Source organism: Phocoena phocoena, chromosome 6, assembly GCF_963924675.1.
Source record: "Phocoena phocoena chromosome 6, mPhoPho1.1, whole genome shotgun sequence".
NCBI lineage: Eukaryota > Metazoa > Chordata > Mammalia > Artiodactyla > Phocoenidae > Phocoena > Phocoena phocoena.
Genome location: NC_089224.1, coordinates 93,765,808 through 93,791,196, shown reverse-complemented (window position 1 = coordinate 93,791,196; position 25,389 = coordinate 93,765,808). Strand labels below are relative to the sequence as shown.

Sequence of the window (25,389 nt, the reverse complement as noted above, 5' to 3'; positions counted from 1 at the left end):
TAGCTTTTGATCAGAGGATTAGCTTTAGACCAGGGGAAGGAGGAAAGGATGTGAACAGATGAAGGTAATTTTGCATACTGGAGATGAGGAACAGAACCTTAAGTAATTACTCTTTAATTCTTTTTATTTTCTCTGTAAGGTAGCAAATGAGGCCATCTTGTAAGAGTGAAGAAATAGGGTGGGACACAGAAGCAGTAGAGGTTTGAAAAGAATAGAGAAGTCTGAAATAACTGCTATGTGGAAACAGAAAAGAGAGCTGACCAGTGATGTGTCATGGAAGTCCCAGCTGTTTTTCCAGGTAGGTTAGGTAAAAGGTTAAGGGGACAAAAGAAAAGACACTTCTGTCAACACCGTCATTGATCTGAAGGGCTAAGAATTTAGGTTGGATAGGAAAGAGACAAATAGACTGGAAGAAAATGGAAGAATCAAGTACTGGGAGGTCTTGTTAGGACCAAAGAGGTCTAGAAGGAGCAAGGCATGAGAGAAATGGAAGATTGAAGCCACAGAATAAGATACTAGAGTTCAAGATTCTGGAGGTAGAGTAGTTTGAGGCAATTGATGAGATCCAAGATTTGTTTGTGAATGGGGGTGACTAAAGTTACATGGAGGTAATGGGGTTGAGAAGGTCAAGAAGCTGTTGGATAGGTCATCCATATGGACATTGTGGTCACCCATGGTGATTGTGGGACTGGAGGTGGATCGGGGTCACAGGTAAATGTGGGGAAGGGACACAAGAAATATGGTAGTTTGAGTCACAGAAGGGAGCTGTGATATAGGGAGCCTGAAATTCAACAGAGGAAAATTATTTACTTGAGGTTATAGGAGCAATGGTCCGTAAATGACATTGGGATGTAAGAATGCTGCTCTTTCTTCTGGGTCTTGTGGTAGATGGAGTATGGAAAGGGCAGTAGGGGAAATAGTGTCCTTAGGGGAGAACCTATGTCATTTACAATAGGAGGAGAATGTCAAAGATGTAGAGGACTTTGGTTATTACAGTCCAGGGGTGGGAGTGAGGGGAAAGTGGGAAGCTGATCTTGGAAGTGGGAGTAGAGTATGAAAGACCACATCCTCCAGGGAACTTTTCCCCTTATTCCCCTTATCCCTCATTCTCTGCACTTCTAAAAATGAATGTCTTCAAGTACAGAAACTGAATGGCATTCCTCAGCATTCAGATTGTCTGAGTCATTGTAGAATGCTTCCTTCCAAGTATCCTCCTAGATTCTGATGAGGTTACATACTGCCCTGAGTTCAGACTTCGTGAATATCCAAGCTTTCCTTAGCTGGCCCAGCAAGTTGAGAATGATCAAGGGTAGGTAGTCAGTGCACGCTCTGACTGAAAGAAGCCTTAGTAATCCCAACGTGTCCTGATTCCTGCTTTTTTTTTTTTTAATGGCAGGGTAAATGCCAGAGGAACACTTACCAGCAGATTCTCTGCTGTATCCTTTCTAAGGACTCAGGCCTTCAGCACCAAAAGCAAGCACTCTTAGGATTCAGGCACGAGCTCATAGCCAGGGGTGGCTCTTTTGCCTTTTCTTCTGCAAAATACTCTCCATCAGGTACTCCAAGTCCAGGTGAAGCCATTTGGTCCCTGACACAAGTTGCATATACTGTTCACAGCAGCAGACTGAAGTAAAGGCCATGAGCTAGAAATTCCAGAAGATGGTTGGGCCATGACCATCAAACTAACAATGCCAAGATGGCTGGTGACCAGGAATTCACAGACATTCTGACATTAGTGGGCTTAGATGTCCCAGCTGGCAGAGAGGGGAACTTGAGCTCTCTTATATGATCAGGCAGGAGATCTATAGGCAGAAAACTGCCTTTCACGTTGAATATCTTCTATTTGCTTTTATGGTCTTTCCTACCAGTTACAATGGTCTGTCTCAAGATAAGGTTTCTTATCTTGAGGACCTGAGGCTGGGTGTATCTCAGAACCAGATGGTGCAAGTTCTAGGTACTGGCTCCTCTCCACCTACCCTGTTGTACTGCAGTTAACTGGGCCATTCTCAGCTTTGTTCTAGGATATGACAACCTATCATGTGGAGAAAAGATCATTATTAATAATAATAGACATTTATGAGAACTTATTATGTACCAGACACTTTATGTATATAAATAGACTCATTTAATCACCTCAATAACCTAATCAGGTTGGCCTTATTGGCCCCATTTTTTAGATAAGGAAACAGAATTTAACTATACCCAAGATCACAAAGCCAGTAAGTAAGCAGTTGACTCATTCTTCAAAATCAAACAGTCTGAATATGGAGGCCTTGCTCTTAACCAGTACGTTATACCAACTTGCTTATTTTATAAAGATAGAGAAAACATACAGATGACCAACCGACTCCTGAAAGGATGCTCAACATCCCTAATCATTAGAGAAATGCAAACCAAAACCACAATGAGATATCATCTCACACCTGTCAGAATGGCCATCATCAAAAATACCACAAATAACAAATGTTGGAGAGGGTGTGGAGGAAAGAGAACCCTTGCACACTGTTGGTGGGAATGTAAATTGGTGCAGCCACTGTGGAAAACAGTATGGAGGTTCCTCAAACAACTAAAAAAGAACTGTCATATGGTCCAACAATTCCACTCCTGGGTATATATCTGAAGAAAATAAAAACACTCATTCGAAAAGATATATGCACCCCAGTGTTCATAGCAACGTTATCTACAATAGCCAAGACATGGAAGCAACCTAAGTGTCCATCAACAGATGAATGGATAAAGAAGATGTGGAATACATACATATATATATAAAATGGATACTGCTCAGCCACAAAAAGAATGAAATTTTGCCATTTGTATCAACATGGACAAACCTGGAGGGGATTATGCTTAGTGAAATAAGTCAGACAGCGAAAGACTAATACTGAATGTTATCGCTTATATGTGGAATCTAAAAAATAAAACAAACTAGTGAGTATAACAAAAAAGAAACACACTCACATGTATAGCAAACAAACTAGTGGTTACTGGTGGGGAGAGGGAAGTGGGGAGGGGCAAGACAGGCTTAGGGGATTAAGAGGTACAAAATACTATGTGTAAAATAAAGGGTAGGACTTCCCTGGTGCCCCAATGGTTAAGACTCCACTCTTCCAATGCAGGGGGCACAGGTTCAATCCCTGGTCGGGGAACTAAGATCCCACATGCTATGCGGCGTGGCCAAAAAAAGGGGTATATTTTACAGCACAGAGATTATAGCCAATGCCAATGTTTTATAATAACTATAAATGGAGTACAATCTTTTAAAAATTGTGAATCACTATGTTGTGCACCTGAAATTTATATAATATTGCAAATCAACTATACCTCAAAAAAAGAGGTAGGGACAGTGTGTGGCTGCTGCAGATCGTACATTTCACTAAAAGAGAACTCTCCACAGATGGAATGGGTGCCTAAGTGAGGGGGTAAAATTCCTCAAGCAGTGGCTCGGTATCAGGGACACCACAATAGGGCTTCAAATCATGGATGGATGGTAGGAGACAGTCAATTTAACAGAGTGCTGAGGCTGAAACTTAGGTGAACCTTCCAATGCCATCTGAGTGGACCCATTGGACGCTAAGCTCTTCCATCACACACATGTAGGATTATCACATCCAACAAAACCGGGGACACCCATCACTTCAGAGAGAACAATATGCTCTTTCATTCTAATGAGACATCTCTTCCGATGAAATGCATACTGAAAAAATCGCAGGGGTGAGATTTCGAGCCACGAATAACCCAGTGCATACCTGTTTCATGCCTGAATTTGTGTCATTAGCCAGTCAACCCAGGGTACAAAATTGTTAATTGTCTTTACTGACAAGTGCACCTGGTGGGGGGCAGGGAGGATAGAGGGGAAGGAGAGGAAAGGAAGTGATCATGTATCAGCCAGGTCCAGTGCTACCTGCTTTTTAGACAAAATTTCATTGAATCCTCACAGAAACTCCATTACATAAACATTATTATCTCCACCTTACAGATTAGGACACTGGGAATCAGTCACATAACTAATAAGGGGTGGAACCGGGACTTCAAAGCTGCTGGGTTTTTACTGTAGCATTCTGCATACTCATGTACAGGTGGGAGAGATGGCAACTTCCACAAGGCCTTAATGAACAAAAGGAGAAGCTGAAGCTGAAGTCAGTATAAGTAATGTTTGGTATGCCGAGAGCTATTATATCCCTGATTCACTCGGCTTGAACTGAATACGTAGAGAAGCCAGGGCTCTGTGCCTGTCAACCATATCTTCCCTCTTGTCCTAGATGCAGGCTCCGCAGAGCTTGCTGCCAGTTCACCTTTCTGCTTCCAACCTCTGGAAGCCAAACTGGGTATAACCGCAGCCTGACAGAACTAAATAAAGACCCAATCCTCTTATTGTACAGACCAAGAGACTGAAGCCCAGAGAGAGGTAAGGACTTATTCAAGAGCAGGCAAGAGTTAGCATCAAAGCCACGACTGGAACCTGGACCTTTATTCCGGACAGGTTTTTTAGGTAACAACAAGGCTGGCCCTGGAAAATTAGCGATTCTATGCCACATCTCCTTAAATCCTGTGTTCAAGTCTAATTGTATCTTTCTGGGGATTTACCATATGAAAATGTCAGTGAGGATGAAGAGGATACATTGTATTTACGTTCAGGAGACATATTTATTTGGGAGATAAACATCAATAGGACTAATGTGAAGAGTGACTGGGTAGAAACCAAGGGATCCATTATGAAGTCCAAACCCCAAGTAAGCAATGTATCAGGACCTTCAGAAAAACCCTGGCCCTCGGTTGTTTCAAAGAAGGGGACCAGGTGTGGATGGACAGTGATATTCACTCTGTACCTTGCTCTGTAAAGCCCGTGCTTTTCCACACAGTCTGTGTTCCCATTCTGGTTTATAACTCCCTGACCTTCCCATCCGAAGATTACAATCAGAGTACATGGATCTGCTTCTCTGGGGAGAATGAGAAAAATGTGCCCATCCTCTGGGTCCCTAGCCTCATGTCTCAGTGAGCAGAACACGGGCTAGATTTCTGCCCTGACTTACCTTCTCCAGGCACTCCTCTACATAGCCCAAGTTGCACAATCATACTGGGCAGTGGCTCTTTCTGTCCCTCCCCCAAAGAGCCCATCTGTGTACTTACAATTGCCCACAGAACCTTACCAACCAAGTGTGGGTGTAGGACAGGGTGTTAGGCTGATGCAACTCTGATGGGAATTACTCAGTTTTAACTGAACTCTGTTCTACTTATTGCTGAGTTACGAGTCTGACAAAAACCCACTTCAGCTCCTGATGTTGGGATTTTTTAGACTTTTCCTAAGTTGGAAGTTGGCATATGTTTCTTAGCACCTTCTTATTGAAGTAGTATCTGGCACACATAGCTCATATGATGTCTGGTGAGTGAAGGAAAGAAAATGGGAAGAAGGAAAAGAGGGAGGGAGGGAAGAGCAGGGATGGAGAATCTTCCGTGACAAAGATCATGTCTATGTGATGAAGAATATAGAATTCCCAGATCAACCTTGGGCCATGCTGTATCCAGATGGCTGATGCATGATTAGTTGGGTCGAATGGTATGTCTAGGTGACAATGACCTGCACATGTCTCTCCCCCTACCCCCAGTCTGCAGGTCTGCAATTGCCAGACAAAGCTTAGTGGACGTGTTCGGCTCCAGAGAGAGACAGGAGCACATCACTTAATAATACGCTTTCTGTGCATGATACTTCGTTTGACTAGTTAGCACTTACGGCTTCCTGAAAGGTGGGTTCCTCCCAAACACCGTGGGTTGCTCTCAACCACAGCATCAACTACTGAATGGAGAGAATTTCTAGAGTCAGGGTTACCAGAGCTGATGATGAGATACCTGGAAAAACCCTTTGGGGGGCAGAATGATATGCTGAGAGAGTACAGAGGAGAGACTCTTTATAGCAGGGAGAAGCCATGCCAAGGGGGCTCAGCCCTGAGGGAAATGGGCAGTGGCATTGTTGACATGCCATTCTGGGGAAATCAGGGTGTTCACTCTTCACAAAGAAAGCTCCAGTGCTTTGCCTTATGGAATGATGAAATGAGTTCTTGCTCATCTCATCATTGGCACTATGATGAACATTATTTGCAGTAATAACACCAACGTCAGCACGTAGTTATTGGGTGCCTACTCTATAAAACTGTCAGCAGGATCTCTGGGCTTAGCTTCTGAAAGCCTTGCTCTTCTTTAAAACCCTTATACAGAGAGCCTTAAGATTAGTAATATTGTCAATATTAGATTAGTAATATTGTCAATTTAAGATTTAGAGATTAGGGCTTCCCTGGTGGTGCACTGGTTGAGAGTCCGCCTGCTGATGCAGGGGGCACGGGTTTGTGCCCCGGTCCAGGAAGATCCCACATGCCGCAGAGCGGCTGGGCCCGTGAGCCATGGCCGCTGAGCCTGTGCTCCGCAACGGGAGAGGCCACAACAGTGAGAGGCCCGCGTACCGCAAAAAAAAAAAAAAAAAAAGAATCATCAACATAAATCATCTATACTCTTTATTGGTAATTGTATGGGTAGAGATGTAAATGTCACATTTCAGAAGTTGTTTTTCTTTTGTTTGTTTTAATTTATTTGGCTGTGCCGTGTCTTAGTTGCAGCATGCAGGATCTTCATTTTGGCACGCAGGATCTTGTTTTTTTTTTGTTCTTTTAGTTGCGGTATGAGGAATCTTTAGTTGTGGCATGCAGGATCTAGTTCCCTGACCACGGATTGAACCCAGGCCCCTGGCATTGAGAGCGTGGAGTCTTAGCCACTGGACCACCAGGAAAGTGTCGCATTTCAGAAGTTTTTGACAAAAGGAAACCATGTAAGGGTCAGTCTCTTTCAACAAGTGCCAGTTCACAAGAAATAAATGTTTCTGATGTTGTACAGACATTTAGATACCTCTCCATGAATGTCCATCTAGTTAAATAAAATCTTAACTAGATTTTAACTCAGGATGCTGAAAGGAAATGCAAATTAACTTCATCATCTTCATAATAAATATTAGGTCTTTGCCATTCTTATAATGTCTCCTTTGGCTTCTGTGAATCCTACCGGGCTCTCTGCTTCCAAACTTCTCCATGTTTATAGAACACAGGTCATAAAAACGGGAACTATTTTTCCCAAGCAGAAAGAAGCACACCATCTTCTTAAAGTTAATGGGCACCCATGTGACTGTCCCGTATCATGTGATATCAGAATGGCTAATTACTCACTGGCCTCAGACAATGTTCTCCTAGCACTAATTTGTGTCATCTGAAGGCTCACAGGGTATCCAACACAGGAGGAACATTATGTGCCGGCACCCTGCTGGTGCCTGTGCACCCCTGATCTCACCTATTTCCACAACAACCCTAAGAGTATTTTACACCTGAAGAAACTTAATATTAGAGTTTAAGAACCTTCCTCCTATGACCACATAGCTATAAAGTGACAGAACCAGGACTCAGACTCAGATCTCTATGACACCAAGCCCAGAATTTTCCTGAGATGATATATGAAAAGTATTCAGAACAGTCTCTGATTCACAGCAAGTTCCATTTAATATTGGCAATTCTTTAAGTCATTATGAGCCATTCCAGTGTTTCTCAAAAGAGCACTCCCTCTTTCTTCTGAAAATGATTCCCATTTGCCAATCACGGGGAAATGGTTGAATATGACCTTCTTCCCAGATCTCATTCATACCAAGAACTTGAGAACAGATATTGTCCAATTTATAAGTAAGGACATGCTATTTCCCACTTTAAAAGCCAGTTTTTAGAAGTCGTTTGAGATTATATCTTCCTCCTATATTTTGCCCTCCCTCTGACCTTTCCATCAGATGGGAAATTGCTGACATTTTCTTGAAGTCCCCAGGGGACACTGGGCCGGCTGTCATAGGTTCACCTCTTTCTTTAACTTTATGAAGACATGATCACATCTTGTGACTTGTGTGGTGTGTGCCTCTAAAGCATTTAGCTCAGATACACAAATTTATGAATAAGGCAGACTTGTTCGCTCTTTGCTTGGGGGAGATACGAAAAGCCATGTGAGCGGCACATAGGAAAGACTCAAGTGCTTTCACCACAAAAAAGACACGATAATTATGGGACATGATAGTTGTGTTAGCTACCGCCCCAGTGATAATCACATTGCATTATATAAGTGTATCAATCAACATGCTGTATACCTTAAACATACAAAATGTTAGATGTCAGTTGTACCTCAATTAAAAGAAGAATCAGGAGGACTTTATTGATCTATAAGCTACTCTGCATAAAACTTCAATTTCTAATTAACATTCTAACACTGCTGATTTTTTACACACCAGAAAGGGGGCATAGAGTTCCTCCTCTGAAAGAAAATATGAAATACAGACTTATCTTTTACATAAATGGTGTACCTCTCCAGCAGCCATACTGATAGCCACTCTGGAGTTCCCCCAAAACTACACCTGTTTTGCTGCTAAGTGTAGCTAGCCAATAAAGTTCAAGTATGTGTGAAACTAGTTTAATTTTTATGTTGAATTCCGCTCATATTCTAATGGATAAGAATGAAAAAAAGTAGCTGGGGTTATAGGAGAAGCCATTAGGAAACTCTAAGGAAATGAGGACAGAAAATGAGAAAGCAGATGCAGGGAGAGAAACTCTCCAGAACTCCCTTTTCCTCCACTTGTAAAATCTTGAGTATGTTTACACAAAATGTAGTTTATAATTAGGGTGACAATACTCCCTGGTTTGCCTGGGATAGCCTCCATTTGTTCTTGCTGCCCTGGCATGATTATTAGTTTTCTTCTTTAATTCTTAGAAGTATCAGGTTTAGAGAATAAATTATATGGTCACTTTATTTATAATCTAATCTCCAAAGTTCTGGTTTCATGCCTATATAGTATTTTTCAACTATCAAGGATTAGATTTCAGCAAGTCAAAATTTTTATTTATGTTTAACCCTCCTTACACACAAGTGAGTATAGAAATGTTGGCACCATTCAAAGAAGGTTGACAGACATTCCAGAATTAGCTGAATTAACAGAAGTTAAATAGCTTTAGCAGAACTTTTGAGCTCATGTACTGTCTTTTAATACAAAAGGGTTTGTTTTCTTAGATTGTCATATGAAATCCAAAGTCAGATTCTGTACAGGGTTATTTAGAACTGCCTTTATTTTTTTTGGTCATGCCTTCTGCCTTCACACCTGACTGGTTGAGGTAGGATGGTATAAGAGTGGGGAACAGTTCTATTCTGTAAAATAGATATGTCTGCTGGGATAGAGCAGTATTGGATCAAAGCCCAGCCAGACACCATAGCTCAGAAACAAAAAAAAAGTAAGTAGTAGTAGACAGACCACTTCAACATCCTTATTGTACCAGATCTACCTGCCTGGCATCAGCTCATTATTGTTAGGTAGTCCTCACAAGACAGTTAGTTAAATCTTTCAGCATTCACGCTTTAACTTAAGGTACTTTTACCAAACAGCCAGATCAAATTACTTTTGACTAAGAGGAACCTCTGTACATATCAAAACTCATGGGGTGGGCTTCCCTGGTGGCGCAGTGGTTGAGAGTCTGCCTGCCGATGCAGGGGACACGGGTTCGTGCCCTGGTCGGGGAGGATGCCACATGCCGCGGAGCGGTAAGCCCGTGGGCCATGGCCGCTGAGCCTGCGCGTCCAGAGCCTGTGCTCTGCAATGGGAGAGGCCACAACAGTGAGAGGCCCGCGTACCGCAAAAAAAAAAAAAAGAAAGAAAGGGAGAGAGAGAGAGAGACGAAGAGAGGAAGGAAGGAAGAAAGGGAGGTAAGAAAGGAAAATGACAGTAATTCACAGGAAAGCGGAGCCCTCTGGAGGCTGAAATTTCAGTTTAGCGTTTTATTGGGACTGTAGTCTATAATCACAATTAATAAAGTAAAAACCAACAGGAAGATAATAGAAAAAAATATCTCATTTGTAATAACAACGTATAAAACACAATTAAATTTAGTATGTAACATGAAATGCATATAGTATATAAACACATAAATCATTAGGTAGTACTTATATGGTACCTACTATGTGCTACATACTATTTTAGGTACTTTATGTATATTAACCCATTTCATCTTCACAATAAGTCTAGGAGGCACTATTATTATTGTTCCCATATTACAGGAGGGAAAAATGAGGCACAGAAAGGTGAATGAATAGGTTACAGGATTAGTTAATGGCACAGCTGAGTTTGGAACCCAGGTGGTCTGATTCTTGCATACATGCTCTAAAGCACTATGCTCTACTAAAGGGTTCATGCATATACACACAGCTATGCAAAAATTGTAAAATTACAAAAGTAATGGGAGAAATGAGAGAAGGCTTGAGTAAATGGAAAACCATATCAGGGTTTCTGATTTTGAAGATTCAAAATCAGACGTATTAAATATGTCAATTCTCCAAATTAATCTGTAACGTTTATTCCATCTAAATCAGAATCCCAGTTTTTTTAAAAATGTGGAACCTTGACAAAAACTTTTCATATGCTGATTTTTTTTCATATGCTGATTTTTTTTCATATGCTGATTTTTAAGAGGGTAGCCAGGAATATTTCTTTTAAAGAAGAGTAGTAAATGAGATTGCCAGCCAGAAGTTAAAACTTTAATAATTAAAACAATATAAATAAATAAATAAAAACAGCTGAGGAGTAAACCATCAACAGAAAAAATGACAGATCTAGAAAGTTGATATATTTATACATATATGAGAATTTAGCTTATGGGAGTATGTAATTTAAAGTCAGAAGGGTGAATCAATAAATAACTCACTAAACTACATAAGAAAAATATTAAATTACAAACCTATGTTATGCCATACACACAAACACATAAACACACACACACACACACACGCACACACACACATAATCCCAGAGATTCTAAACATAAAGGATGACATGATTAAAACAGAAGAAAACATACCTGAATCTTTGGAATGGAGGTGGCCTTTCTAACCATGACCCTAAAAGCAGAAACAGTAAGAAAGAGAATGATAAATTTGGCTACATAAAAATGAAAAACAAAAATTGAAAAATTACTCTCCCATTTTCTTCCTACTCACTGATTTTAAATAACATAAAAAAACTCGTTTGTTAAAGGTGTGTGGCACTGGTGTTTTTAACTGGATAATACAGACTTCAACCTAATGTTGCCTAAGATATTTTATCAGAATGGGAGGGTTTGTTTTTCCTTCTGCCTAAATGAACAATAAATACCATGTATGGGGATGAGTCACATCCTGAAGTGCTCTTATTCCTGGTGGCCAATAAATCTCTCATGATTCTCAAACTGAAAGAATATGTTCTTAACAGACATTTACTCATTCATTCAGAACATATTCAATAACTACTCAGACCAAGGTAAAGTGCTAGAATATATGGGGGGGAACCAAACTCAGAAGCTATAGGTAGTGTAGTACAAAGAGCACTTAACTGGAGACATAACTCTTGGGCTAGAGCTTAGAACAATTTTGCTCTTTCGTAGGTCTCTTGATCTCTCTGAGCCTCAGTTCCCTTATCTTTCGTAAAGTATAATCACACCTTGGAGAATTGCTATGAAGATTAGAATCAAACATTTATTGAGCTCTTACTCTTTGCCAGGTTCTTAGCATGTATAAAAGAGTTTTTGTAAAATTCTACACAAAAGTATGTTATTATTACATAACAAGTTCCCTGCTCTAAAGGAGGGCAAAAAGCATACATACGATTAATAATAACAAAGTCTGAAAGTGAGGAAAGCTCCACCAGGGGGATAAAAGGAAAGAAGGAAGGAAGGAAGGGGGAAGGAAGGGGTAAAGGAAGGAAGGAAGGAAGGAGGGAGGGAGGGAAGGAAGGGAAGAAGGAAGAAGAAGGAAGGGAGGGAGGAAGGAAGAGGGGAGGAGGAAGGAGGGAGGAAGAAGGAAGAAGGAAGGAAGGAAGGAAGGAAGGGAGGATCAGACAAGATTAGAGAATTCATCTGGGAAGTTTGAGCTGGGCTTGAAAGGTGGGTGTGTATTTGGACCTTTAGAGTTGTATGAGAAGGATAACATAGACAGAGGGTATGATACAAGTGAGAGCAAATAGAAGAAAAGAAAGCAAAGAGAATATGAAGAAAACAACAGCACTTTAACAAGAGTGTGGGGTAGATGAAGGTCAGCAGTAACTGGAAAAAGTCTGGAGCCAGATCACAAAGAACCCTGAAGGCCCAACTAAGGAGCTTAGACTTTATTCCTTAGGGAATGAAGAGTTCAGTAAAATGTATGACTTTGTTATAAGACTGCCATGGATTTGAAACCTGGCTCTGCACTTCCTAGCCATATAGTTTTGACGCCACCTAACCTCTCTAAGCCTCAGTTTCTCTTCTATATGATGGAGATACTACTAACTTGGGTCAAGTTCCAAGCACAGCACCTTGTAAATAGAAGATGCTTGATATGGCATAGTTATTATGTATAAGCATTGGTTGACTACTGAAGGACTCTGATGAAAATAGTGGACATAATCTAAATTCTACAGCACTATGCAGACTACATTAGCGGCTTAGGAGAACAGTTAGGAGAAAATTATAGCAGTCTAGGAGTCCTAGGGGATACAGAAAAGTTAAAAAGTAGAAGGATCAAAATAAGTTTTAGAGAATATTTTAGGATAGAATATAATTAAGCAGACTTTGGACACAGTGAAAATACAGTACAGCAGAGAGAATGACGATGTACACGAGAAGAAACAAGCTATGAACTAAAGTCTGGAGGAGGTGAGTGGGGATGAGATAAAGAATCCAAGAGAAGGGACTTCCCTGGTGGCACAGTGGTTAAGAATCTGCCTGCCAATGCAGGGGACCCGGGTTCAATCCCTGGTCTGGGAAGATCCCACATTCTGTGGAGCAACTAAGCTGGTGCGCCGCAACTACTGAGCCTGTGCTCTAGAGCCTGTGAACCACAACTACTGAGTCCACATGCCGTAATTACTGAAGCCCACGCACCTAGAGCCCATTCTCCACAATAAGAGAAGCCACCACAATGAGAAGCCTGCGCACTGCAATGAAAAGTAGCCCCTGCTCACCACAAGTAGAGAAAGCCCGCGCAGAGCAACGAAGACCAAACACAGCCAAAAATAAATAAAATTAAAAGAAAAAGACTTGATGCTGAACTGTCTCATTCTAATAAAATATTATTCATCAAAAATCTCAGTAGTTGAGAGTCCGCCTGCGGATGCAGGGGACACGGGTTCGTGCCCCGGTCCGGGAGGATCCCACATGCCATGCAGCGGCTGGGCCCATGAGCCATGGACGCTGAGCCTGCGCGTCCGGAGCCTGTGCTCTGCAACGGGAGAGGCCACAACAGTGAGAGGCCCGCGTACCGCAAAAAAAAAAAAAAAAAAAAAAAAATTTAAATTAAAAAATAATAATATAAATAAATAAGAATCCAAGGGGAATAGTACTCTTTGCCTGATTTCTTATCTGTTTTTATTCTGTGATACAGAATGCATTTTTGTAGGTAGCATAATTTGGGGAATAAGGTAGGGCATAAGTATTGAACGAAAATAGTCTTGAAAAGAAAGAGAAATACTTATCCATAGAAAGAAGACAGTAAGAAAATGCCAAATGAGGATACATAGGCATTTTGAGACAAAAAGAGAAAAGTGAAGGAACACAACTTCTCATTCAAGAAGAATGTGAAGCCATCTGCAAGGAATGCGGTAGGTTTTATATATGAGACTAGAAAACTGTGGAAATAGTTTAGTCTTTAGTTAGTTAATATCAGGATTTCTCAACCATGGCACTATTGATGTTTTGGGCTGGATAATTCAATCTTTTTTAGGGAAGATGTGGGGTTTTCCTCTCCTTTTTAGAATGTTTAGCAGCATCCTGGACTCTACCTATTAGATGGCAGTGGCAGCCTTTCCCCCAGGTGCAACAACCAAAAATGTCTGCAGACATACTTACATGCCCCCTGGGAGACAAAAATACCTCCATTTGAGAACCACTCATCTAGGTGTTGCTGGAATATGATAAGGGGCCTAAAGATACAGACATTGTCTTGTTTGAAGCTATTTCTCACATCTAGGACATTGTTGGCACATACTGACTCTCCAGATAGATAGACAGATAGATAGATCGATAGGTAGATAGATAGGAAGAAAATGAAGGCAAATAATGATTGATAATTGGCATTGAAGGACTAGATGAAGTTGCATAGCATGTATTTGTAGTGGAACCAATGAGACTGATTTTACAGCTAATATTTTCTCCCAAAATTACGGAGGTTCCAGGTCCAGAAGAGGTGAGAGAAACCAGAAAGCTAGAAGTCAAAAGAGGAAAGTATTTAAAGGAGAAGATCAAATAGTGTTAGTTGTTTTTGCTTCCAGCTATTTTTCTTTTTGTTCTTTTTTTTCCTGTAAAAGACAATACAAGTAGTTTAACTTCCTATTAACTTTGTACATACTGAGCACATAGTAGTTGTTAAAAAATTATTTGTTAAATTAATTTATATTCTAAAGTACAAGATTGGGTCTAAATTCAAAATATGAAGTGGTCTGAAAGGGAAGTTGAGAAATAGGATAGAGATAGGTTAAAAAGTAGACCTTAATTACATCCTTTGTTACTAAAAAACAAAACAAAACCTAGTTGGAATAAATAATACAAAAATTGAATATTTGTTAGTTCTGGATGGTGGGAATATCTATGAAATATCAAATAAATAGAAAAATAAGGAAAAATAAAATAGAATAAAATATGAAGTGGTGAGAATTGCTGTTTACAATTCAAATCTTTTAATATATGGGAAAAGCACTCCCTCAGTTTTTCATATAATTATTTTTCCTGCATTTGGAAATGTAGCTATTAACGTAATATCCTCTTCCCAAATTTAGTTTAATCTCCTCCATTTAAAAAATATAAAGCATAAATACAATCAAGGATGCCTCAAACAATATTAAGACTTCTTTTGGAGAGAAAAACAGAAGTAATAGTTTTCCCACCTTTTATAAGTATGATATTGGCTACCTTAGATATTTGTGACATTTGTTATAACTAATTATAGTTTGAATTTGCAAATTTAGACCGTAGGAAGTTATTTATTTTATGTTGGTTCATTTTTCATTAGGTACATAGTAGTACTGTTACTGCTTTTGTGGTTCAAACAGCTAGATTTCCTATAGTTGTGGTTACTCTGGTGAAATATCTAAATGAGTTACCTAATCAATTATTCTTCTGTATCTCTACAACTTATTTGTTAAAATAATACAGCATTTTTTCCTTTTATACTCCCACAACTCTCATGACATTAATTTTCTGAGGGAATAACTAGTTATTTATGTGAATGTCTTCTTTTCCCTGACACAGTGACACAGTAGAATCATCTGCTCTCCCCCAACTAGCATGGTTCCTCCATATAATATATGCTTAAAAATAATTGATGGAGGGTTTCCCTGGTGGCGCAGTGGTTGAGAGTCCGCCTGCCAATGCAGGGGACATGGGTTCGTGCCCCGGTCCGGGAAGATCCCACATGCTGCGGAGCAGCTAGGTCCGTGAGCCACGGCCGCTGAGCCTGCGCGTCCAGAGCCTGTGCTCCGCAACAGGAGAGGCCACAACAGTGAGAGGCCCACGTACTGCAAAAAATAAAATAATAAATAAATAAATAAATAAAAATAATTGATGGATAAATCAGTGACTGAACAATTACACCTCACTGGTTGAAGTCAGAAGACTTGTGTTCTAGACCTACCTATGTAATTTTGGGCAAATCGCTTAACCTCACTGGACCAAGAAGTATTGTAACTGAGCAGGACCTTATGGGGCCTTCCCAGGACAGAATTCTCCCCCATATCCTCTGCTTTAACTCCTCTCTGAAGTACCTACATAACAGTATCTGATGCATATTTCCTGAGTTGTTTTACAGATGGTAAAACCACCACCAAATGGAAGAAATTAACTACTTGATGATCATAAGCACGTAGCCCCCAGACCTACTGGCGCCTAAGGATTGATAATATTGGCACCTGTCACATGCCCTGTTACCTCACTATCAACCAGTCAGAGAATTGTGCATGAGCTGATCACATACCCTGGGATGTCCCTCCCTCACCTTGTCTTTTAAAATGCCTTGCTGAAACCCATTGGGGGAGTTCTGGCTTTTTGGAGCACTAGCTGTCTTGAACTCCTTCCTTGGTGCCCTGCAGTAAATGCTGCACCTTCCTTTACCACAACCTGGTGTCAGAAGATTGGCTTTACTGCATAAGGGTGAGTGGACCCAAGTTTGGTTTGGTAATAATATGAAAGGTGTTAGGGTAAATGTTACCCAGGGAAATGTTAAAGTGTAGAGCTGGCTTTTTCATTTTTCCTAAGGAAATGGACACTCAAGCATAACTGTTTATTTCAGCCTGTGTTTTCTTTGGTGGGTACAGAGTCAAATATAAGCATGGATAAAGTTTTCATCCTGGCCAGAAACTTCACTTATGTGAATTTTCAATGCGTGTGAAAGATTTGATAAACATGTGAGGTGTGAGATGGCTCATAATTAGAAAAATGTTGAGGGGTTGGACATGTGGAACAGAGAAAAGTGATAGTGTTTATAGAGACAAATGTTGCAAAAATAAGCTACAATAACATTTGGCTTCTTTATGTAAAAAAAAAGTAAACTCCATGAATATGAAATGTTAGGTTTCTCTTCTATACTTGAGAAAATTTCTTTACATGCTGATGCTACCACAGCTCTTTTCTAGCACTATTATCTAGGTTAATTAGATTAAATATGTTGTGCTAAAATGTTTGCTCTCAATCTATTTATGTGAAATAGTCCCTTACTGGTCAAAAGACAGTATGTGAGGCTACACCCATAAATTAGCAAACAAGATAATAAGCTACTTATGCAACACATTTGTGCAATATTATTTCATTTTATATATCCAGATTTTCTCCATTATCAGTTTCAGACTAATCTGCAATTCTGTTTCAAGATGATTATCTGCCATATTCATGCCATGTTCCCTTTGGCTGATGTGTGTGTGTGTGTGTGTGTGTGTGTGTGTGTGTGTGTGTGTAATATTTCATACACATTAGTGCTCTTGCAAAAACATCAAAAACCTAAAAATACCAAAAAAAATTTTTTTGATAGCTATTATTTCAAAGTGACCTAGTGCCAGATTTTAAGTAAATTAAATATTCATTTCAGAGCTTATTCTAGATAAAGCATTGTGATAGTTACAAAGTATATAATTAAGACATGGTCCATGGTCTACCATCTCAGGAAGACTGCAGTCTAGTGGGGGAAGCAGACACAAACAAAACAATTATAATGCAAAGCATGAAAATTTCCCAAAGTGGGATGTTGACAAAAACTCTAAGAGTGCTGAAAAGGTAACAACTAATTCTAAAAGTATCAGTGGGAGGAGGAAACATTTGAACTGAACCTTATAGAATAAATAGGGTTTCAACATGTGATCAGAAAACAAAATAAAACAGCAGGAACAAAGACTTGGAAGTGGGAGGGCCTGGGAGATGTTCAGAGAATGGTCAGTGGTTCAGGGTTCCAAAGTAAATGGGGTTGAGTGAGTAGTTGTTCCTTGGTAAGGATTTCGGATTTTATCCTGTATGTGAGAGAAAGATGAAAGAATGTGCAACAGAATGATATTCTCAGTTAGTTGTTTTAGAAATATCATCCTGGCAGCAGTGTATAGAATTGTCTGAAGAGATGAAAAACAACCTCAGACAAGTATTTGTGAGCTTCCTAAAGGTAAAGATTTGTTTTCCTTATTTTTGCATCGTCAGTGCTTCGTATTGTGCCTGGCACAAAGTATGTTCTCAAAAACATTGAACATTATTACTATGGCCTCGACAGCACAGCATGTGAATATAACAATGAAGCTTAACATCATCACGGGAGATTTCCCCAAATGTGTGGAATTAATCTGGATAGAAAGGGAGCTTTCCCCTCTTCTTTTATGACTCCTCAACTTAGTTATATTCAAGTGTATCTAAACATTTATTTCCACCTAGATTCAAAATAATAATGGTGCAAATAATGGTGAATTAAAACTTATGGGGAAAAGTAATTGTCCTAAGATTCTCTTTAAATGCAAAATTTTAGAAATTATGCAGAAACATTACTGAGAAAAAATATAGATGATTTAGATATGATAAAATTCACTGTAGATATATAAAGAAAACTTTTAGAAATTTCCAAAGATAAGCAAGGAGAAAATATTCGCAAAACATATAGCAGACCAAGAACAAATATTCCTTTTAAAGAGTGTATGGCCTAGCTAAAAGCATGGATTCTGAACCAGACTGTCTGGGTTTGCAATTCTGTCTCATACTTTCTAGCTTAACACTACTTAAATTAGATACTTAAATTCTCAATGTCCCAGTTTTCTTATCTGTAAACTGGGGTTTGTAATATGGTATCTAGTTTACAAAGAGTGGCAAAGTGTTTATAATAGTGTTTGTCACATAGTAAATGCTCAATAAAAGTTAGCTGTTTTTAAATTATTATTCTTAATGTGGCAGACACTTACTATGTATGTCCCCCAGGTCTGTTCTCTCCTTACTATTTTAGTAATAGAATCTCCAAGTTGTAACTATGCACATGACTGTCCAGAATAAAACCTGAATCTTCTAATCTTTATTACAGAGAGGACTGACCATGTGACTAGGGCCTGGCCAATGAGCGGTAAGCAGAAGTATCATGTGGAAGCTTACCGGAACCTTCCTTAAGAGACAGCTAGATACTTACCAGATTCTCAAAATTAAATAGAATGAAATTGATCAGGGTCAGTGAGAATGTAGAGCAATAGGAACTCTCAAACGTTGCTGGTGGGAATGTAAACTGGTATAATCATTTTGGAAAACAATTTGGCATTCTTGAATTAAATGTAAAAATATGCACATTTCTCAATAATCAAGAAATTCATTCCGAAATTTATATTCTAGAGAATGGTATATGCGTACTAAGATACATGTACAAGGATATTGACAGCAGCATTATTTGTAATTGCCCAAAACTAATAATCCAAAGATCCATCAATAACAGAATGGATAAACGAGTTGACGTATATTTATACGAAGGGAGTAATTCAACAATGAAATTGAATTAACATATATACGTACAACAACATCCACTGAATGGAAGAAGCAAGAACCAAACTAACACAAACAGTAGGATTCAAAAATATGCAAAACTATATCATTTATAAATGCATACTTGGGTGAAACTTTAAAGAAAAGCAAGGCAATGATTATCATAGAGTCAGGATTACAGTAATCTCTAGATCTAGGAGGAGACTTCCTCTAGGGAGAGTTATGATTAGAAAAGGAAACGGAGAGCTTCTGAAATTCTTGGAATGCTGTTTCTGAGTAGAGTTTGCATGGATGTTTCTTTAAAATAATTTTTAAACTATACGTTGTCTTATGGACTTTTCTACATGCACATTGTATTTCACAATTTTAATTACAGATTATATAAAGGAACATTTTGCTCTTGGTCTCTCCTCTTTTTCATTCCTTCCTCCATCCTGATGCCTGAAATATAGATACTGTCACCTGAGACCATGAATACAAGGATCACAACCTAGAAATATCAGAGTAATGCCTGGAAGGTAAGTCTCTGAGGACTTTGTGAGGACAGCTGCCATATCAGTTTTGAAGCTTTTACCTCTATGCTTCATTTACATGAAAGAGAAATAAATTTTATATTATTTTGGATATTCTGCTTTTTACACAGCCAAACTTGAAATTGACTAATGTACCTATACTCAAGATCTTCAAAAAGACAACCTACTCAATAGAAAAACTGCCTGATCACACACATACACACACGCACACACGCGCACACACACACACACACAAATTCCTGGGCAATTAGTTCCTGGAAGAAGAAATCCAAAGGGCTCATAAACTTCTAAAAAGTGCTTAATCTCAGCAGCAATCAGAGAAATGCAAATTAAAACAAGATAGTATTTTTCATGTATCAGATCAGAAAAAATATTTAAAGAGCAATATATTCATTTCTGTTGAGTCTTCAGGAAAATGGTTCCTCTCAGGCACTGTTAACATAAAATGCATAAATTTGGGGGAGGTAAATTGGTAATATCTATTAAATCTGAAATGCTCTCACTTATGTGAGTCAGCAAAACAACACAAATATATACCATAGAAATAACAGCAATAATATTCAAGACCATATGTCCAAGAATTCTTACTGCAGTATTATTTTCAAGGTAAAAAACTGGAAACAATCTGTTAAAATCCATCAGTAGTAGAAAGTTTGGATAAATTATGGCACATCCTTACTATGAAATATGTGGCTGTTTAAAAATGAGTTAAATCTGTATGTCTTGATCTGGAAGGTTGTTCAGGATGTATTGTTTAGTGAGGGAAATAAGTAACCCATTTTTATATAATTGGCCAAACTATTTTGTGTATGCATACCTGTATAAATTTGTATGAACATGCAGGAAGTGTGAAAAGATACACCCCAGATTGTTAACATCATCTACCTGGGAGTTGGGGTGTAACAGAGATTACTTTTTCTGTATCCATCTTGGGATGGTTTTACTGTTACTTTTGTAATTTTTGCAAAATTAAATTAAAATTGGTTTAAAAAAAGGTACACATCCAAGAACACAGAATAATTAATGTACTTCAATGCCAGATGAACACCTTTACAACTGATTCTTGCTAAACATAAAATCCGTATCGCTGTAACAAACTGCACAAACCTCTACAACGTAGAATGAAGTAGGTAACTTACTGTGGCTTAACCACTGAGTTTCATAATTAGTATTTCGTTAATAATTAACTTGAAAGAAACCCATGTGTTAGTAAAATAAATAAGTCTATGTTACTTCTTGCAATCCTCTGGGAAGGAATCAAAGGCCAAGCTATGTCAGGAAGGCAGGAGTTAGGAAACGGAAAGAAAGGGACAAGTCTCCTTCCTTCTCGGGTGGATCTAGGGACTCCTAAATGAGTCTGCCGGTGAAAGGGCGGCTGTGATCAAGGTATACAATTTGCATTTCCCCAGTCTAACTCGTTCTTTTCCTGCCCCTCCTCGAAGGTTCTTCTGCTAAGGCATGACCATCACCTAGCCAGACATGTCTGGAGTCACGTTTGCCTCCTCCCTTTTGCTTTCCTTTGCCCCTGAATCTGGTTGCTAAATCCTCTCATCTGCCCCCTGGCTCGCCTCTGCCCTTGTTCTCATCTGGTCCCTCCGCGTTCGGCGCAGCCACACCAAAGAATTTCAGACTCCTGTGGCCGTCGCGACTTTTCACACCGGCTCCTCAGAGCTTCCCGCCACCATCCCCACGGTCACTGTCCATCCTGTGCCACGAAGGTTTGCTCACCCGTGAGAACCTCGGCGCTGACCACATCACGTGCTCGGGCCGTCTCCTGCCTGGGCGACCCAGGATGTGGGCCGCCGCAGACGGAAGTGCCCTCATCCCGAGGGGCGGGGCAAGACGGCGTGGTGGGGCGACGCCAGGCCCGGCTGGCCAATGAAAGCACTGAGCTCACGGTCAGAGGTCACGTGTCCAGTGGGCGGGAATTTTCTCCTGGGAAGAGCGGGAGGACGCGATTTCACCTCTGGTAAAGACTCTGAGAGGCTGGAGGGAGGAGGGAGGTAAGGTGTTCTTGAGCTGAGGGGAAGAAAAGGTCGGGCTGGGTCTAGAGTATGGCAGCTCCGAAATCTGTAGAAAACAGATTTGTGAGGCCCGGCTGATGTGGTTCTGTGGGGACAAGACCCCAGAACCAGCGCCCACCTAACCTAATTGGGCAAGAATAGAGGGTGTGAAGGGAAGAGAAAGGCCAATAGGATTTCTAGCCACTAATTAGGTTGCATAGATTAAACAACCTGAGAATATCCGTGAACCTTACCTCCTCTGCGACTTGACAGTGGTCAAAGTGTGGTTTTTGTGCAAGGAAGTGAGGAAGGGAAGAAATCTCCCGATGCCTGGGGTTGGTGGAAGGAGATGGGAAGCCTGCAATCCACACTCACCTCTGTGTGATCTTAAGTAATCTTGGGAATAATATTCCATTTTCTATTTGTACGCTGTAAATAGATACAATCTTTATTGTATCTATTCTGCCTCAGTAAAGCTGGGTGGAAAAAGTCTTGGGAAACCTGACTTCTCTAGCATTGTGCATAAGAGCCTGACCTAATGATTAGTATGCATTTCTTTTTTTTTTTTTTTTTTTTTTTTTTTTTGCGGTACGCGGGCCTCTCACTGTTGTGGCCTCTCCCGTTGTGGAGCCCAGGCTCCGGACGCGCAGCCCCAGTGGCCATGGCTCACGGGCCCAGCCGCTCCACGGCATGTGGGATCTTCCCGGACCGGGGCACGAACCCGCGTCCCCTGCATCGGCAGGCGGACCCCCAACCACTGCGCCACCAGGGAAGCCCTAGTATGCATTTCTGTTCTGACCCAACAGAGTCCTGTCAGGAGGTAGCACAGGAGCAATAAAATTTTTAGGAATATGTAAGGAAAACTATTTCAGGAATTGCTGCAATTCAGAAGTTGATTGTTTTAAGATACCTTCTCTCTAACCATGATTTTGCTTGTTTTCCCCCCTTGTCTTGGATTTTAGAAGTAAGGTCAGTTTCTCTCTCTTCATGTCCACCCACCGCTATGAGATGGATTCAAATATCTGTAATGCAATGAAATACAGCTGACAGATGAAAGAAATTTTATGAATGTATATGATATCCGGTATCTTATTTAAGTACTCCACATTTAGCATGAATTTAAATGATTAACTTCAATACAACAGTAATTATTGTTTAATGTAGTTGATGAGAGTGATGAATCCAAAGCTGATAGAATATTAGGCTTCACAAGAAAGGAAAATTTAAGATAAACGCTGGCAATAAACTGAATGAATATACTAGGTAGAGTTGGTTGATTTTTAACTTTTTCTACTATCGGGCACATTCACATAATTTTTCCTGAAAGTGCAATATCAAGAAGTAGAAATTCTAGAATCAATATTTGCTTCAAAGATCAGTGATACTCTGTATGGAAAAGGTATGGAAGTACAATGATTGGAAATATTTCCAGAGAAGTAGTCACCAGTTAGAAGATGCTTATGTTGGCATTAAGTAAGAGTGAAAGAGGGCACCAACGCTATGTGTTCCCGACATTTGTTGATATCACAGAATCTAACAACATTAAAAAGTTTTCATATAACTTATTGGGTTTGTTTTCATTGGAATGCTGATTATAATATCCAGAATGTCTTCTGATTCATTAGTGAAATAAAATAATTGTGCTCTCTATTAAGAAGTCTGCACTTAGATTTTTAACCCAGTAATTGAGTAGTTAAGAATGTTCACTTGACGATAACTGAAAATAGGAACAGATTCGTAGCCAATTAACGTAAATGAGATCTTCAGTTCTTCTGGAGAGCAGTTTTACTATTTGGAAATAGGTAAACCTCAAACAGATTTTAAATGATAATGAAACTAAGGCAAGCCCATTTGGATTAAAATGTATATTTTATTCACTGAAAGCTTACTGACAAACTACTACTGTATGAAAACTTCTAGTTTATATCTGAATTCCCAAAAACATTTTAAATGATTGATCAAAATGCTAAGAACTTTCTGATAAACTGGACTGTGTCCTAGAGTAAATATTCTAAGCTGTAATTCCTCTGATTCTCACGTAAATGAGAACCATTTTGGACTCATTCAGCATTCAAAATTTATTGAGACAATCTGGGACTAGCAGATGCAAACTATTATATATAGGATGGATAAACAACAAGGTCCTATTGTATTGCACAGGGAGCTATATTCAGTATCCTGTGATAAACCATAATGGAAAAGAAAAAAAAATTTACTTCATTAGGTGAATTTGTTGATTTACTAATAATGACCCAATGACCTAAAAATAATATACTATAGTTGCTTTATTCCAAATGAGCTAGTAGGGAATTCTAACTCAGGCTTTTTATTTTCTAAGAGAGTGGAATTTTCCAAATCCTACTCCACTGAGCACAGTTTTGCCCTTTTTCGAGACCACTTAGGAAATACAGTTATCCTGAGAAAATCACTATCAGTCTTGTGAACCCCAGCCTCTTTTGCAACAAAATGATTACATTAAATATATTGCAATCCACCAGCTAGGAGTTGTATGGATAAAATAGTATGAAAAATATATGAACAATTTTATACCAATATATATTATTTTCATATTAGATTTAAATCACAGTAATAAATGTTATTTTCATAGTTAAATTTTTATCATTCAGAGCCTTTTTTAAAATGAATGAACCAATGGTTTGTGATTAAGAATGGTTTTCTGCTCCTGGCTTTGCTGTTTTACCAACATTTACTTTTAATTTTTATATTTCCGGACGTTGAAATTTGTACTGCTTCCAAAGAAAGAAGACATGTTTCCAGCATTCAAATATTGCTCAATAGACTATTCATATGAGGTAGAGTATTACTGGATCACTACCTGTTTACTAAAAATTATGATATAAAAGTGTTATCTACATTCACTCTATGATTATGATTATTTTTCAGTAGTCCTTAGAGTAATCCTTAGTCTAATTACTTTGAAATTCATTTAAAATTACTTTCCACTTTTAATATACCTTAAAAATGCTACTTTCGGAAGGAAATTATTGACAATTTAACATGAATTTGAAGCTGTCAGCAGGATAAAATATAGAAACTCTTGACAAGTTTGGACTGCTTTTATGAATGATCTTGAGTGATCTTGAGAGGAGTGGGGAAAAAGCAATCCCAGTTATCTTTATGATAAAATGACAGTAACAGTATGTATTGGCCACTTACTATGGGCCAGATACTTCACTCTTTTGATGGATTATATCATTTGATCACTTGCTCTTTTGATGGATTATGTCATTTTGATGATCATAACTACTCCATGAGGAAGATACTATTATCTTATCAGGTTTTACAGTTTTACAGGTTAGAAAAATGGTGTCTAGAGAAGTTAAATAGCTTGTACAAAGCTGAAATTCAAACCAGGCACATCGTTAAGAAACTAATTAAGGACTTCCCTGGCAGTCTAGTGTTTAAGACTCTGCGCACCCAATACAGGGGACATGGGTTCGATCCTAGTGGGGGAACTAAGATATCGCATGTCACGCAGCAAAAAAAAAAAAGAAAGAAAGAAAAAAGAAACTAATTAGAATAGTTGTCACACAACAGTTCATAGTTCTTATGATCTTAATTAACAAGTTAAATTTTGGTTTTCTTTATAACCTTGACTCCCATCTATCAGGAAAAAAATTGCTCCACTATAACTAAAACTGTGTTATATTTTATAGGAAATAAAAAAGGTATATAGGTATCTTCAGGTTTTCTTATTCCCTCATAACCGAGGAAGGCAAATGTATCATTATAACACATATATGGTAGGGAATCAGAGGTCATTGTTACACAAATATTTATGAATGTATTACCCACTTG

At 39.1% G+C, this 25,389-nt stretch overlaps 1 protein-coding gene across 1 annotated transcript in view; it reads left to right on the top strand.

Moving 5' to 3' along the window:
• Positions 1-24,338: 24,338 nt before the first annotated feature.
• Positions 24,339-25,389, top strand: part of SHOC1 (shortage in chiasmata 1) — an 89,229-nt gene continuing 88,178 nt past the window's right edge. The window contains exon 1 of the mRNA XM_065879404.1: positions 24,339-24,383. Coding sequence (XP_065735476.1) covers positions 24,339-24,383 — 45 coding nt within the window. The remainder of the gene's footprint in view (positions 24,384-25,389) is intronic.